Source organism: Chiloscyllium punctatum, chromosome 32, assembly GCF_047496795.1.
Source record: "Chiloscyllium punctatum isolate Juve2018m chromosome 32, sChiPun1.3, whole genome shotgun sequence".
In the NCBI taxonomy this organism is placed as follows: Eukaryota; Metazoa; Chordata; class Chondrichthyes; order Orectolobiformes; family Hemiscylliidae; genus Chiloscyllium; species Chiloscyllium punctatum.
The window spans coordinates 56,517,223-56,534,236 of NC_092770.1; the positions used below are offsets into that span (position 1 = coordinate 56,517,223).

The window sequence follows — 17,014 nt, forward strand, 5'->3', positions numbered from 1 at the left end:
TTCTTCCTTTCCACATGATAATGTCATTCCCTATTTCTAAACCTCACCCGAGGGAATAAACGATTACAAACCGCATACTTAATGTTGATCACTCTCTAAACCTTAGCCATAAGGCATAGGAGCAGAAATTAAGTCATTCGGCCCATTGAGTCTGCTCCACCATGCAATCATGGCTTGTACGTTTTTCAACCCCACTCTCACTTTCTCCCAGTAACCCTTGGTCCTCTTGACAATCAAGAACTTCTCTATCTCTATCTAAAAGATATGTAATGACCTGGCCTCGACAGCCTTCTGTGGCAATGAATCCCATAGATTCATCACTGTCTGGCTGAAGAAATTTCTCCTTATCGCCATTCTAAAGGGTCTTCCCTTTACTCTAAGTCTGTGCCCTTGGGTACTAGTCTCTCCTTCCAATGGAAACATCTTCCCAACTTGTAATCTGTCCAGGCCATTCAGCATTCTGTAAATTCAATTAGATTTCTCCTCATCCTTCTAAACCCTATCTATATATAGACCCAGATCCTCAAAACGTGCCTCATTTGTCAAGCCTTTCATTCCTGGAATCATTCTCATGAACCTCCTCTGGACCTGCTGCAGGGCCAATACATCTTTCATGAAGTATGGGGACCTTCTTGGCAGCTTTAAAATTGTATTCTGCACTCTTCTGTTACCATTTCTATCTCGGGCGACCGACTCAACACGGACATTTACTATAAACCAACCGATTCCCACAGATTACCTAGATTACACCTCCTCCCACCCTGCCCCCTGTAAAAACGCCATCCCATATTCCCAATTCCTTTGCCTCTGCCGCATCTGCTCCCAGGAAAAGCAATTCCAATACTGAACATCCAGATGGCCTCCTTCTTCAAAGACCGCAATTTCCCCTCAGACGTGGTTGACGATGCTCTCCACCGCATCTCCTCCACTTCCCTCTCCTCCGCCCTTGAACCCCGCCCCTTCAATCACCACCAGGACAGAACCCCATGGTCCTCACCTACCACCCCACCAACCTCCAGATACATCGTATCATCCTTCGTCATTTCTGCCACCTCCAAACAAACCCCACCACCAAGGATATATTTCCCTCCCCTCCCCTATCAGCGTTCTGGAAAGATCACTCCCTCCGCGACTCCCTTGTCAGGTCTATACCCCCCACCAACCCAACCTCTACTCCCGGCACCTTCCCCTGTAACTGCAAGAAATGTAAAACTTGCGCCCACACCTCCCCCCTCACTTCCCTCCAAGGCCCCAAGGGATCCTTCCATATCCGTCACAAATTAACCTGCACCTTCACACACATCATTTACTGCATTCACTGCACCCGATGTGGCCTCCTCTACATTGGGGAGACAGGCCGCCTACTTGCGGAACATTTCAGAGAACACCTCTGGGACACCCGCACCAACCAACCCAACCACCTTGTGGCTGAACACTTTAACTCCCCTTCCCACTCCGCCAAGGACATGCAGGTCCTTGGACTCCTCCATCGCCAGACCATAGCAACACAATGCCTTGAGGAAGAGCGACTCATCTTCTGCCTAGGAACCCTCCAACCACAAGGGATGAATGCAGATTTCTCCAGCTTTCTCATTTCCCCTCCTCATCTCAGTCCCAGCCCTCGGACTCAGCACCGCCTTCTTGACCTGCAATCTTCTTCCTGACCTGCAATCTTCTTCCTGACTTCTCCGTCCCCACCCCCTCTCCGGCCTATCACCCTCACCTTAACCTCCTTCCACCTATCACATTCCCAACGCCCCTCCCCCAAGTCCCTCCTCCCTACCTTTTATCTTAGCCTGATTGGCACACCCTCATCATTCCTGAAGAATGGCTTAAGCCCGAAACATCGATTCTCCTGCTCCTTGGATGCTGCCTGACCTGCTGCGCTTTTCCAGCAACACATTTTTCAGCTCCTCCCTGTTACCATAATGTACTTGTACAGGATGATTTGCCTGTCAAACACTTAAGACAACATTTTTTACTGTACCTTGGTACATGTGACAGTAATAAATCAAATCAATTCAAAAGAGATATATTGAGTTTTATCAGCACCTAAAAAGAGACCTTTCATTCCATGATGTCTGTGCTGGTTATCAGTTATCCATCTCTTCCACTATTTGCCAAGTCTTGGCATCTAGTTTTGTACGTTTTGGAACAGAGCAACAGGAGTAGGCCATTTAGCCTCTCCAGCCTGTTCCACCATTCTATGACATCATGGCTGATCTGTGACCTAACTCCAAATACTTATCTTTGAAAAGAACTTCCTAACATCTCTCCCAAACCGTCTTGGCCCTAATTCTCAGATTATGTCCCCTGGTTCTGGAATCTGCAATCAATGGAAATAGTTTATCTTTATCTGCTCCTGTCAATATCTTGAATAATTCAATCAGATCGCTCTTTAACCATCTAAATTTTAGGGAAAATAGGCCGAATTTGAAACCTAACCCCTGAAGTCCAGCTATCATTCTTGTAAATGTACAAATCCCAACATTTCTCCTACACATCCCAGCAGACTGGAACATTTCTCCTATAAATCCCAGCAGACTGGAACATTTCTCCTACACATCCCAGCAGTCCCCACTACCCGGAAGCGGCAGCTGCAGGTGTGTTCAGCAGGTGAAAGGGAAATTGTTTGTTTTCATGAAGCCTCTAGGTCGCTGCTTCTCCGGAACAAACAGACGAATGGTGGAAAGTAAGTGTCTGTAGAGATGTGTGGCTGTTGTGCCCTGAGCTGGAGACTGTGCAGCATCTGTTGTAATTCTTCATGCTTTGAAGTTCAGGTGTTCCGATGTGGTCCTGCAAGTCCTTGTGTCCCGCTTGCGGGAAAGTGCTGACTTGGGCCGAGCTGTCTGTGCAGCTGAAATCTGTGGTCGTTGTTGAAAGACCGCGCTTGGTTTCACTTTGTACAGGGATGACGGTGATTAGGGAGGAGCATTGCTGTGGACAGGCATTGAACAGGGCTGGAGAGCAAAAGAACTCCTCATGCTGGGATGAAGATTTGCTCTTCTGGCGATTTAAAACAATAGTTTGAAATGAGGAAGTTTGATAGAGTCATACAAACATCTGGGAAGCAAACTTTGGAATATGGTTCAGGGCTGTGTAGAGGACGATTGTGGAGAATCTGAATGAAGAGGCAGGTAGAAAAGGCAATGATAATACATTCCCAGTAAGTCCCAGAACAAAACATGGACAGTGGCTGTCACTGGGGAGACGCTGATTTAAATTCCATTTTGACTCTGGTGATTATCTTTTCAGAACAGAAATGAGAGATTCATTGTCTCAAGCCTCACAAGCCTTTTGTAAACCTCCAGTGTGAGAAAGGAGACCTGTTACAGGAAACTTTTGGGGATTATGAGGGTACTGGACAGAGCCTGGATTTCAGCAGACAGCAAGAATAAAAAAGCTGTCAGACATTAGATACCAAGAAGAACAAAATAGGTAGTGGGTACCCTCTGGCTGGCTGTGGGCACAGCAATCTGTTCCAGCTGTCTATTTCCTGTACCCACCTTCTTGTTGTCAAACACCTACCTTAAAATAGCTTATTCAGTGCAGAGGATGCCAGGCTTGCATGTTTGATGCTAGATCAGATGTATTGCAAAATCCATGTGGTATGCTGGATCCAGCAGTCACCACTCAGTGACCTCAGTGGTGGGAAAGATGCTGGAGTCTATAATAAAGGATGAAATTATGACACATCTGGATAGTAGTAACAGGATAGGTCAGAGTCAGCATGGATTTATGAAGGGGAAATCATGCTTGACTAGCCTTCTGGACTTTTTTGAGGATGTAACTCTGAAGATGGATGAGGGAGATCCAGTAGATATAGTGTACCTGGACTTTCAGAAAGCTTTTGATAAAGTCCCACATAGGAGGTTAGTGAGCAAAATTAGGGCGCATGGTACTGGGGGCAAAGTACTAACTTGGATTGAAAGTTGGTTGGCTTACAGGAAACAAAGAGTAGTGATAAACGGCTCCATTTCGGAATGGCAGGCAGTGACCAGTGGGGTACCGCAGGGATCAGTGCTGGGACCGCAACTTTTTACAATATATATTAATAATATAGAAGATGGTATAAGTAATAACATTAGCAAATTTGCTGATGATACTAAGCTGGGTGGCAGGGTGAAATGTGAGGAGGATGTTAGGAGATTACAGGGTGACCTGGACAGGTTAAGTGAGTGGTCAGATGCATGGCAGATGCAGTTTAATGTGGATAAATGTATGGTTATCTACTTTGGTGACAAGAACAGGAAGGCAGATTACTACCTAAATTGATTCCATTTAGGTAAAGGGGCAGTACAAAGAGATCTGGGTGTTCTTGTATACCAGTCAATGAAGGTAAGCATGCAGGTACAGCAGGTAGTGAAGAAGGCTAATAGCATGCTGGCCTTCATAACAAGAGGGATTGAGTATAGAAGCAAAGAGGTGCTTCTGCAGCTGTACAGGGCCCTGGTGAGACCGCATCTGGAGTATTGTGTGCAATTCTGGTCTCCAAATTTGAGGAAAGACATTCTGCCTATTGAGGGAGTGCAGCGTAGGTTCATGAGGTCAATTCCTGGAATGGCAGGACTACCTTACGCTGAAAGACTGGAGCGACTGGGCTTGTATACCCTTGAGAAGACTGAGAGGGGATCTGATTGAGACATATAAGATTATTAAAGGATTGGACACTCTGGGGGCAGGAAACATGTTTCCGCTGAGGGGTGAGTCCCGAACCAAAGGACACAGCTTAAAAATACGGGGTAGACCATTTAGGACAGAGATGAGGAGAAACTTCTTCACCCAGAGAGTGGTGGCTGTGTGGAATGCTCTGCCCCAGAGGGCAGTGGAGGCCCAGTCTCTGGATTCATTTAAGAAAGAGTTGGATATAGCTCTCAAAGATAGTGGAATCAAGGGTTATGGAGATAAGGCAGGAACAGGATACTGATTAAGGATGATCAGCCATGATCATATTGAATGGTGGTGCAGGTTCGAAGGGCAGAATGGCCTACTCCTGCACCTATTGTCTATTGTCTATTGTCACTCCCTGTGCCATACAAGCCTACATCATTCACTTCTCTGCTGGGTATAGTCATACAGAAATCAGTCTATATTATTACACACACCACTCCAAAACAACTGGCTTAATTTGTATTATCCCTTGTCATAACCTAATCCCTGAAGTCCAAGTAACATCCTTGTAAACGTATGTTGTACTCCCTCCATGGCCAAACTATCCTAAGGTGTGGAGCCCAAATCTGCTCACAGTACTCCAAGTGGGGTCTAACTGGTGTTTTGTACAACTGTATTTAACTTCAGACCATCTAGAAAGTACCCTGATCTATCCATTATCCTCATACTTGCATTGAACTCCATCTACAACAGGTCTGCCATTCACCTCGTCTGCCAATATCACTTTGTAATTGTATGCTATCATCGAATTGTTTACAATTCCACCTAACTTTGTGTCATCGGCAATTTTGGATATATGACTTTCTATGCCATTATCCAAGTTGTCAATAAATAATGTGAATAATTGAGGTCGTAACGCAGATTGTTGTAGAACACTACTGGTCACTTCCTGCCAATTTGAGTGCCTACACATTATTCCTACTCTGTCACTTGCCACTCAACCAATTTCCCAGCCATGTTAGTAGTTTGTCCTCTGTTCTGTGGGCTTCTAACTTAGTAAACATTTTCTTATATGGGACTTTATCAAATGCGTTCTGGGAGTCCATAACCATAGACTTGGACTATAAACAATATCCAATAACATTCCCCTGTCCACTATCTACCTGACTTCTCCAAAATAATTCAGTGAGGTCCATCATGAACTTGTGCTGGCTCTCCCTGATTAACTGAAAATTTTCAGTATTCAGTTAACCCATCCTTGATTATAGACTCCAACAATCCTCCCACCACTAAAAATAGGCTAACTGGTCTCTCATACCCTTTTTTCCCTCTCTCACCCTTTTATCAGAGAATACAAACACAACAGGCTGAATGCCCTCCTGTGGTGTAAACATTTTGTGGTTCGACAATGAATATATTTTTTAAACAATATCTTGAGTTTATTACATTGTGTGAGATTTATATTCTGTATGATTCAACTCCAGCATGAACACAGCAGCGACTGGTGCAGATGATGCCTTTGACTTCCTCTTTAAGATCGTACTGATCGGAGATTCCAATATTGGTAAAACATGTGTAGTCCACCGTTTCAAATCTGGATTATTCATTGAGAAACAACAGAATACTATTGGAGTCGACTTCATCGTCAAAACATTGAATATCGAGGGCAAGAGAGTAAAGGTGACAACAACCCACTGGAATCCACCTTCCTTCACCTCTACTACCCCTCTCATGCTTCCATTTTCACCCCAACCACCCTCTCAATTCCCTTCCCTTGTATCTCGCACAAAGTCCTGTTCCCACTCCTGGCCCTCACTCATTACCATCCCCCTGTCTCTCATTCACCAATTTCCTATACTACCTCTCTATCTCTCCCTCACATTCCTCCTTGGCTCCCTGTCCCTCCTAATCCTCCTGCTCCCCTCTCTTCTCCCCACCCTTCCCCCCCCCAACCCTGCCCCTCTCTCACTCTTCTCACCCCCCCTCCTTTTCTTCCCATATCTCTCTCTCTCCCTTCCTTAGCCCTCTGCTCCTCTTTCTCTCTCCCATCCCCTCTGCACGTCTTGTTCCCCCTGCTTCTCTTGCATGTTCTGTCTCCCTGTCTCCCATCAGCCTGCCCCCTCCCCTTCTGTCTGCTCTGCCGTTTTCTCCCTCCTGGACACTGCCCCTATCTGCCTGTCTTCCTCCCAGCCCCCTTCCCCATCCTGTCTCCCCTGCCTCTCTTTAAATCCCATACTTCTTGACCCCTTCCCTCCCTACCCACTTACCCCCTCACCTGATCTTCCCCCGCACATTCTCATTGCCTTCCAACCCTCTTTTTGTTTTCCCCCAGACCCTCCACTCATTCCCCTTCTTTCATGTTTCTCACTCCCGTTCCCTGCCCCTCCCTCATTCCTGTCACCCCTCCTCCCCCCCCACCCCCTTTCTTCTTCCCTCACCACACAAATTCCACTCCCTATTGGCCCCTTTCCCTCTGGGCCCTCTGCCTTTTTCTCCCTTCAGTTACCTTACACTCCTATCTCTCTCCCATTCTCCTTTGCCCCTCTCTCACTCTTGCTCACCAAATGTTCCTCTTGCCCTCCCTCCGACCCCCATTTCCCCCCCAATCCTCTCTTCCCCCCCCCATCCTCTCCTCCCCCCCCATCCTCTCCTCCCCCCCCCCCATCCTCTCCTCCCCCCTCCCCCCCCCCCATCCTCTCTTCCCCCAATTCCCTTTGTCCCTTTCTCATTGCTGGCCCTCTCTCCCAATTCTATTGTTCCCTGCCTCTCTCTTATTCCTATTTTCTCAATTCCTCCCCTCATTCCCTTTCCCTTGTGTCTTTCTCCCTCTCTACCCCACTGCCCTGTTTACCTTCTGTCTGTTCTGACATTCTCTCACTCCTGTCTGCACTGCCTCCTTTCCTTCATGTTCCCTTTAGCCCTTTTCTCTCCCATTCTCCCTCCCTTATCTCTCAGTCTGCTTCTCTTATGCATCCCCTCGACCTTCTTTTTCCCTCGTGCCTCTCTTCCTTCCTTCTTGACTCTCTGTCCTTCCTTTCTCCCTTGCCCTTCTCTCCAATCCAATCCACCCCTATTCCTCTCACTCTCGCTCTCCCACTACCTCACTCCCTTTCCCTTGTGCCATCTTTTTCTTCGTTCTGTTTTGTGTGATGCAGTGTTTATGTTGGCGGGATACACAATTCCTGGGGATAATGAGATTTTTTGCTGGTGTGTTTGTACTGTGAAGGTGCAGGTTTGGGACACAGCTGGACAAGAGCGATTCCGGACCATCACACAGAGTTACTACCGCAGTGCACATGGAGCCATGATTGCTTATGACATCACTAAGCAATCTTCCTTCAACTCAGTGCCCCATTGGGTGAACGAGATCCAGAGATACGGTGCTGCAAATGTTGTCCAGATGTTAATTGGTAAGTCTCAGCTGGTTGCTTTCAGACCCACCAATCAGTAGACAGGGACTGCAGATCAGCAAAAGGCATGGCCATAGGTTAATCACCAGACAGTGATCAGTGAGGGCCTGGAATTACTGATTTGAAGCATAGGTCAAAATCCTCACCAATCCACCCACCAACCATTTGTTAATCTGGGACTAATCTGTTAATTATGGACAGCAGTAAAGATGCTGAGTCCAAATGAAATGTATTGAGGGAAATACAAATTAATATTACAGACGCTGTGATCTCTTCCTTCACTGATGACCTAAGCTCACTATTGACATCTTAGGTATTAGCTCTTCACACTCTGTATTCATCTCTGCCTAACATCAATGATATAGTTTCACTAATCTCCATGATCTTGTCCTCTGCTTTATTACAGAAGGAAGAAGATTTCTGTTTGTAACTTTTTTGTTTGAACTTGGTGAAGTGGTTGTATTTAAGACATTTGAGGAGACGGGCTTATTATTTGAATAGTGGTCTTTGGTGCCAACAGCTGTCACTGTTCTTCACTCAGGCTAATATGGGGCACTCCTGCTGTTTCCTGCTCTTGCCAGGGTTCGTCACTATCCCTCTCCCCATCAGTCCCTATTGATGGACATTTTGTTGGGGACTGGTCATCTCTACTGTGTCCATGCACCTAACTAAACCTCCTTGGCCAATAACTATAGAACAACTACTCATGATGCAGAATTGGTCAGGGCATCGCCCAAGAGATGAACCACTTTTATCTGAGGGGAGTTTACCTTTCTTACTAAGAGCTAATACTTTATTTTCAAAACGTCACCCTTTTGAAAATTGGAGAGAGAGAGAGCAAATGCCTTCCAGTCAAAGATGCAGGGAAAGCTAACATCTTCCTCTCCAAGAAATTAGGAAAGTAATAGGGTAGGGGAATGGGTCAGGGTGGCTTACTGTTCAGAGAGTCACTTGGACTCGTTGGGCCAAAATGGCCCGTTTCCAGACTGTAGGGATTCTAACTTCAAACTACAAAGAAACCCTTTCTATCAAAGGTAACTTTCCATATCAAAGGAAACATACTCTCAGCAAAAAGGAAAGACGATTACCCAGGGAGATCACTCAGCCGGAAGATGAGAGACACAGAAGACAACAGCAGCTGTGTGGTTTTGAAATTAAGTTGATGTAGTTTTTATAAGTGTCTCATTGGAACAGTATATTGTTATAGAGCTGGAGGCAGATAATAAGTAGTAAAGAGAAAGGGGGGTGTAGAAGTTTGTGCCAGATAAATTGCTGATGTTCGTTCAACATGACCTCTGTGTTCCTCATAATTCTTCCTTTTATTTTCACATGCTAGAATTTCAGAAAGTTCATAACTTTGATAGCTGTTGAACTAACTAGTGGGAAAATCCAGTTTTTAAGGGAATCTTTATATTCATTACCATCATTGAAAAACTGTGTACAACCAGCCATGTACAGAGGGTGGGAATACTGCAGTGACTAACTCATCTCCTGGCTCTCCAAAAGCCTGTTCACCACCTACAAAGTTCAAGTCAGGGATGTAAATCCCTACTTCCCTCGATGAGGGCAGCTCCAGCAACACTCAAGAAGCTTGACAACATCCAGGACAGAACAGCCTGCTTGATTGGCACTACATCCACCACCTTCAACATTCATTCCCTGCATCACTGATGTACATATCTGGAATCCACATTATTGGAAGAATGTTACAGCACTGGAAAGGGGAAAGAGGAGATTTATCAGGATGTTATCTGGGCTTGAGAGTTTCAGTGATGAGAGATTGAACAGAATGGGATTGTTTTCCTTACAGCAGAGGAGATTGAGATGTATAAAATCCATGAGGAACAGAGACAGGGTAGACAGGAAGAAACATTTCCCCTTTGATGGACAGATCAAGGACCTGGTGGCACAGATTTAAAGTTAGGGCAGAAGGTTTAGAGGGTTGTGAGGAAAAACCTTTTCACCCAGAGGGTGGTGGGAATCTGGAACTCACTGCCTCTAAAGATGATACAGGCACAAAACTTCATAGCATGGAAGAAGATTAAGAGGAGGCGATGGCCTTGTGGTATAATTGCTAGATTATTCATCCAGAGATCCAGGTAATGTTCTGGGAGCTATGAATCCCATCATAGCAGATGGTGGAATTTGAATTAAAATCTAGAAGTAAGAAAAAATCTAACAATGACCATGAAAGTATTGCCAATTATCTGTCTGGAAAAGCCCATTTGGTTCACAAACTCTCCTCCTATATCCGTCCTGCCATCCCAATTTGGTAAACCTTCTCTGCACTCCCTCTATAGCAAGAACATTCTTCCTCACATAAGGAAACCAAAACTGCACACAGTATCCCAGGTGTAGCCTCACCAAGGCCCTGCATGATTGCAGTAAGACATCCTTGTTGCTGTATTCAAATCCTCTTGCTATGAAGGCCAGCATACAGCATACAGCATACAATCTTCTTTCCTGCCTGCTACATCTGTGAGCTTGCTTTCAGCAACTGGTGTATAAGGATACCCTAAGTCTCGTTAAATGATTCCCTCTCCAAATTTACAGCCAGTCAAAGAATAATCTACCTTTCTATTTTTGCCACCTCAGTGGAAAAACTCACATTTATCTTTCATGCGTTTGTCCACTCACTCAGCCTGTTCAAATCACACTGCAAACATCTCTGCGTCCTCTTCACATCTCCGTCTCTACCCAGCTTTGTCTTCTGCAAATTTTGGGACATTACATTCAGTTACCTCATAATATTTGTTTTGAATCATTTATTGTGAATAGCTGGGATCCTAGTACCGATCCCTTCTTAATTAATCTCTTGATTATCCTTTGCTGATTTCTAAATTTTTTCCAACTTGAATGCCTCTTTTATGCATCTAATAATAACTCTAATGTCCCTCTGAAGCCATGGTTTGGCCACTATTGTCTTTGCACTCTTGTGTCAGACAGGAATATATAATGTTTGTGGTTCATCCCTTTGGCCTTTGAATGTTGCCATTGCCTATCTATTTTCATTCCTTTTCAGTAACTTTTCCCAATCCATCATAGCCAACTCATGCCTCATATCATCGTAATTTCCTTTACCGAAGTTCGAGATCCTCTGTTTCAGAATCAACTACACTCCCCCCCCCCGCCACTTAACTACCTGACTCAGCTGCCCACTGGGCAATTAGAAGTGGTTGACAAATGCTGGTCCACAGCTAGCAACATCCACATCCTGTGAATACATTTTTAAAAAGATGTGTACCTGCAATGCTTAGGCATACAAGGCACAGGTTCAAGTATTTGAAAATGGGACTAAAATAGGGGATGGCACAGTGGCCCAGTGGTTAGCACTGCTACCTCACAACACCAGGGTCCCAGGTTCGATTCCAGCCTCAGGTGACTGTCTGTGTGGAGTTTGCCTGTTCTCCCTGTGTCTGCATGGGTTTCCTCCGGGTGCTCTGGCAAATTGGCTATGCTAAATTGCCCATAGTGTTAGGTGCATTAGTCAGTGGGACATGGGTCTGGTTGGGTTACTCTTCGGAGAGTCAGTGTGGACTTGTTGGGCTGAAGGGCCTGTTTCCACTCTGTAGGAAATCTAATCTAATCAGTTCGGTACTTGTTTTTGAACAGACAGACTTGATGGTCTGAAAGGCCTTTCTCTACTATATACATCCTCGACTCTTAAGAGTAGCAGCAGTATGTACCATCTATAAGATGCACTGCAGCAACTCACCAAGGCCCATTTAACAGCACTTTCCAAACCCACCGAGAAACACAAGGGCAGCAGATGTCCAGGAAAACCATTACTTGGAGGCTTCTCTCACACACTATCCAGACTTGAACTATATCGCCATTCCATCATTGTCACTGGGTCAATATCCTGGAACTCCCTTCTTAAAAGACACTTGCTAAAAGAACTATGGATTTACCAAGGGGTGCAGCTGTTCAAGAAGGCAGCTCACTACCACTTCTCAAGGGCAACTAGGGATCGGCAATGTATTGCAGCAAAGCTATCATGATGAAATGACAATAATGAAAATAATCTAAAAACCATCAGCACAGATTTGCAACAACCTGTTTAATGTTCAGGTATGATTCCAATACCAAAATCAATGTGTTAGTTTTGTCACTGGTGGGACATCACTTCCTGAAGCAGCTTTGACTCAATTTCTAGTCTCACTTTCTTTAAAAGTGAATGTGAAACCTTCCTTGGGGATGAATGAGCCCAACTGGTTTCACATTTGGTTTCATTGCAATGATCACCCGTTGCAAACTCTCCAGGGCTTCTGAATTGCTTTGGAGAAATCTTTTGGATTGGCTGAGCTTTCTGTAAATTTTTTTCATTTGTATTGATGCCTCAGAGCCAATTGCCCCATAAGTTTGAGTTGGACGCCTTCTGATCCATTGTGTATCAAAAGGAAGTCTGATTTTAGCTACTTTGCTGTGTCTACACCTCCTCCAGTGTCTAACATTAAGTTTGCTTTGTGCCATTTATCATAATTTAAGCATTTCAATTATATGAATATGAACTGCGAGCAGATGAGGGCCATTGATCTTTCAAGCCCACTGAACCATTCAACAGGGACATGACTAATCTTTGTCTTCTGAATTTCACATCCCTGTCTACCCCCCCAAAATCTTTGTTGGAAAAGGGAATAAAACTACCTCTCTTAGAAATATTCAGTAGCCCCGTCTACACCCTCTTCCAAAACAGAGTTTCAACCATCTGAGAGATAAATCTTCCTCAAAATCTGTGCAAAGAATTATGTTCAAGAGTATGATGCTGGAAAAGCACAGCAGGTCAGGCAGCATCTGAGGAGCAAGAGAATCAATGTTTCAGGCATAAGCCCTTCATCAGGTTCCTGATGAAAGGCTTATGCCCAAAATGTCGATGCTCCTGCTCCTCAGATGTTGCATGATCTGCTGTACTTTTCCAGCACTCCACTCTCGATTCTGATCTCCAGCATCTGCAGTCCTCACTTTCTCCCAGAGATTTACATCTCTATGACTCGATGACTCTAATTACGTTGACACCAGTTGTGAGTTGGCCTTGCAAGATGGTGAACTTGCACGTACATATGCCCTGCTCTATGAACAGAAAGAACATGTGCACACACACCTCCCCTTCCAACTCAACATAATCAGTTACAGGCGATTTATTCAGTGGTTCATTTCTCGGGCAATGAACCAATCAGAGTCAAACTACCTGGTTTAAAATTTAAAGAAAGCCTGGCAATTAACTATCAATAAGCATTAATGGGTGCATTCTCTGTGGCAATGTCTCTCCCAACCAGAGTCCAGTTGCCAATCAGTCAGCACTCCCCTGTCATGTAGTATATTTCAGTTGTCCCTTAAATTGGTATTCATGTGAATTCTGAGGAAGGGTCACACTGGACCCGAAACATTTAACTCTGATTTCTGTCCACAGATACCGTTGGACCTGCTGATTTTTTCCAGCAATTTCTGTTTCTGATTTCTAACCTCTGCAATTCTTCTGTGTTTTTTTTATTCTTGTGAGTTGTCCTGATGCCTGCAAAATGAAAAACTCGTACAATGTCTTTTTCTTTCAGCAATACTCAATCGTCAAACAACAGTTTATGTATAAATGACAAGAATATTGGAATACAGAGTAATATTTAAAAAGTTGCCTCTAATACTAGACTGGGGGTTGTGAAAAACAGTGAGCATGGTTCTAATTCACGAACAAGACATAGGCAGGCAGAATGGGCTGACAACTGGCAGCTGGAATTCAATGCAGAGAAATATGATGTGAAGCATTTTATCAGAAGGGATATGGAGAGGTGATTAAGACTGAATAACACAGTTCCATAGGGTGTGCAGGTGTAGAGATCTTTGAGGTAAGGAAAACATGATGAGACTGTGATTAGCAAAGCATATGAGATCTTTGACTTTATAAATAGAGGTTTCATCTATGAAGGAGGAGTATTATGCTGAACCTCTATTTCTTTATCTTTTGTTCAGGGAGAGGGACACTACCACTGTACCACAAGAGGGCCTTTTAGATGTTTGCTTTATATTTTATCTTTTTATTTCAATTTAATTTTTACCCAAGAGGGCCTGGCAGTAATGCTTCCTGCCCCCCACAGCACCACTGCACCCAAAAGACACCAATGTATGCTGAACCTTTATAAATCTCTGGCTAGGTCACAACTACAGCATTGCATCCAGTTCTGGTCACTCCACTTTAGGGAGGACATGAGGGTCCTTGAGGAAGTGCAGAGGAAATTTATCAAAATGGTTTCAGGATGAGAGGTTTTAGCTACAGGATCAGATTGGAGATGCTGAGATTGTTCACTTTGGGACAAAGCAGATGGAGGAGAGTTTTGAGTGAGGTGAACAAGTCTATAATGCATACAAATTGTAAGGGTAATGTCAGTTGTCCTATCAGTTACAAGGATGAGGGTTTAGAGATGAAGATTTCAAGCAGGAGAAGGGGGAGTGAAGGGGATGTGAGGAAGATCTTTTCTACACAGCAAGTGACAATATCAGGAAACTCTATCTACAAGGGTGGTGGAAGTGAAGACAATGATTGATTTCACAACAAAACTGGACAGGCACTCGGGAAATAAACCCGAAGGGTTACAGTAGGGCTGGGACTTGTTGGATTGGGTTATGGAAAGTCACAGAGATAAAAGGTCCTTCAGCGCAATGAGTCAGTGCTGATTAAAAACAACCACCTGTCTATCCGAATTCCATTTTCCATAACTTGGCCCATAGCCTTTGCATCACAAGTACACATCGAAATACTTCTTCAATGTTCTGAGGGCTTCCTACTCTCCCACCTTTACAGGCAGAGAGTTCCAGATTCCCACTACCCTCTGGGTGAAAAAATCTTTTCCTCATGACCTTCTAAACCTCCTGCGCTTACTTTAAATCTACAGCCCTGGTCACTGATCCTTCCATCAAGGGGAAAAGTCTATTACCCTGTCTCCACTATCTATGCCCCTCATATGTCCTCAATCTCTCTTCATAACTTAAACTCTCCAGCCCAGACAATGTCCTAGTAGATCTCCCCAACAGGAGAGCCGGCCTGGATTTGAGGTGTCCCTGTGAGGGAGGAAAGAGAACAAAACCATCTCTAATGGTAGGAGTCAGAATTCACAGGAATCTGATCAAAGTTGATTGGGCAAAGAGTCAGCTGGAGATGAGATTCTTCAAGCATTCAGTTCTGCTGTAGACTGCACAGTCTGAAAAAAGGCAGTGGAGCAGATCCAGAAGAAACCATGGAAAGAGAGAAAAATACACAGATTAGTTGTATTTGGCTGCAGGGGAAAAACAGGGAAGTGACACTCTTTGAACCGATGCCAGTACGCTAATCCAAGTGACCTCATATTAAACTGCTTCATTCAGTGTTTGTATTTCATCTGGGACTTAGCCTGGTTTCCTTTCTGCCCCCCTACCCCCCCCCCCCGGTTAGGAAATAAAGCTGACCTGAAGGAAAGACGTGAAGTTCCCTTCGAGGAGGCCTGTAACGTGGCCGAGAAGTTTGGGCTATTAGCCGTGCTAGAGACGTCGGCCAAAGACGCGCAGAATGTCGATGAAGCCTTTCTGCTGATGACCCGTGAGTTGCTGGCAAGGAACGGCCTGAACTTGTCCAGTGGGAATGCTCAGAGCACACTGCACTTAGACTCCCGGCCTCTGAACACCACCGTGCCCAGTGAGAGAAGCTCCTGCTCCTGTTCCCCACGGTGAGCAGCAGCAGTGACTTCACGTGGGAGCCCAGGTTGGATTCTGCAGGATTACAGTTTCCAGAATGGCCGGCTCCATCTGCTGGAGTATAACTGCAGCCAACAGCACTCGGGCTGATGGTTGGGATTACAGATAAGACTGGAGCTACAGTAACGTGATAAAGTTGCTCCTTCGGCATTTGGTCAGCTATGTTTTATCTTTTATCAAGACTATGCATCTGATTAAAGCCCAAGACATTTCTTGGAGTTTTACTGAAAAGCTTCTGGAAAGTAAGATGCAAGTCTTAAGGGAGCAGCTCACATTCCCATGAGATAATCATCAAATTCCAGTACACATGAATGTGACTCAGGAATCGGGGGACGGGTGGGGGGAATAACTTCAAATAAAGTCATGTTTCCAGATTGGAGGCCCTTGTTTGTTTCCTTGCCTCATCCATACTGCCAGAAATGCAAGGTGGAAGATTCTCAGAGGTACATGCACAGCAAATCTTAGTACATCTACTTCGACATGCAGCACTCCCTGAGCACTTACCCTCTAACAGTGAGGCATTCCCTAGGCACAGACCTTCTGACAGTATGGAACTTCCCTCAGCATTGATCCTCTGACAGCGTGGTGTTCCTTTAGGAATGACCCTCCAACAGTGAAGCATTTCCTCAGCACTGACCCTTTGACATTGCGACGTTCCCTCAGCACTGTCTTCAGACAGTATTGGGCTTTCCCAACACTGACTCTCCAACAATGCAGCACTCTCTCACGCCATGCCTCACTGACAGTGTAGGGTGATCTCAGTGCTCATCCTCCAACAGTGCAGCATTCCCTCACTACCTACGACTCTCCAACTCCTTTCAGCTGACCCTCTGGCATGAGCAAAGGTATTGTTCAGAGACTATTAATTCAGATACCTAAGTGAAGGACTACAGACCTGTGTTCTGATCCTACCATGGCAAATGGTAAAATTTTAATTTAATTGTAAAATGAATTAAAAGTTTAATGTTTGTTGGAGAAAATACAATCTGATTCACTAATGTCCTTAAGTTCTTAGCTGGTCTGGCTTACATATAGCTCCATAATAATAAGGATAATATTAAGCTGGAGAAAGTTCAGAAGAGATTTTATCATAGAATCCCTCATGTGGAAACGGACCATTTGGCCCAACAAGTTCACACTGACCCTCCAAAGAGTACCCACCTAGACACATTCTCCTGACTAATGTAGCAAACCCTGAACACTATGGGCAATTTAGCATAACCAATTCACCTGACCTGCACATCTTTGGACAGTGGGAGGAAACCCGAGCACCC

At 44.8% G+C, this 17,014-nt stretch overlaps 1 protein-coding gene across 1 annotated transcript; it reads left to right on the forward strand.

Moving 5' to 3' along the window:
- Positions 1–2,579: 2,579 nt before the first annotated feature.
- LOC140458197 (ras-related protein Rab-19-like) lies at positions 2,580–16,114 on the forward strand. Its single transcript, XM_072552437.1, has 4 exons — positions 2,580–2,692; positions 6,096–6,291; positions 7,838–8,021; positions 15,442–16,114. Exons 2-4 carry the CDS (start codon positions 6,097–6,099, stop codon positions 15,714–15,716), a joined length of 654 nt encoding a protein of 217 aa, XP_072408538.1. The 5' UTR covers positions 2,580–2,692; position 6,096; the 3' UTR covers positions 15,717–16,114.
- The last annotated feature ends 900 nt before the right edge of the window (positions 16,115–17,014 follow it).

Coding starts and splice junctions, on each gene's coding strand:
- LOC140458197 (XM_072552437.1), top strand. CDS start 6,097: ATGAACACAGCAGCGACTGGTGCAGATGATGCCTTTGACTTCCTCTTT. Junction 6,292..7,837: donor TCGAGGGCAAGAGAGTAAAG/GTGACAACAACC, acceptor TGTACTGTGAAG/GTGCAGGTTTGGGACACAGC. Junction 8,022..15,441: donor TGTTGTCCAGATGTTAATTG/GTAAGTCTCAGC, acceptor CCCCCCGGTTAG/GAAATAAAGCTGACCTGAAG.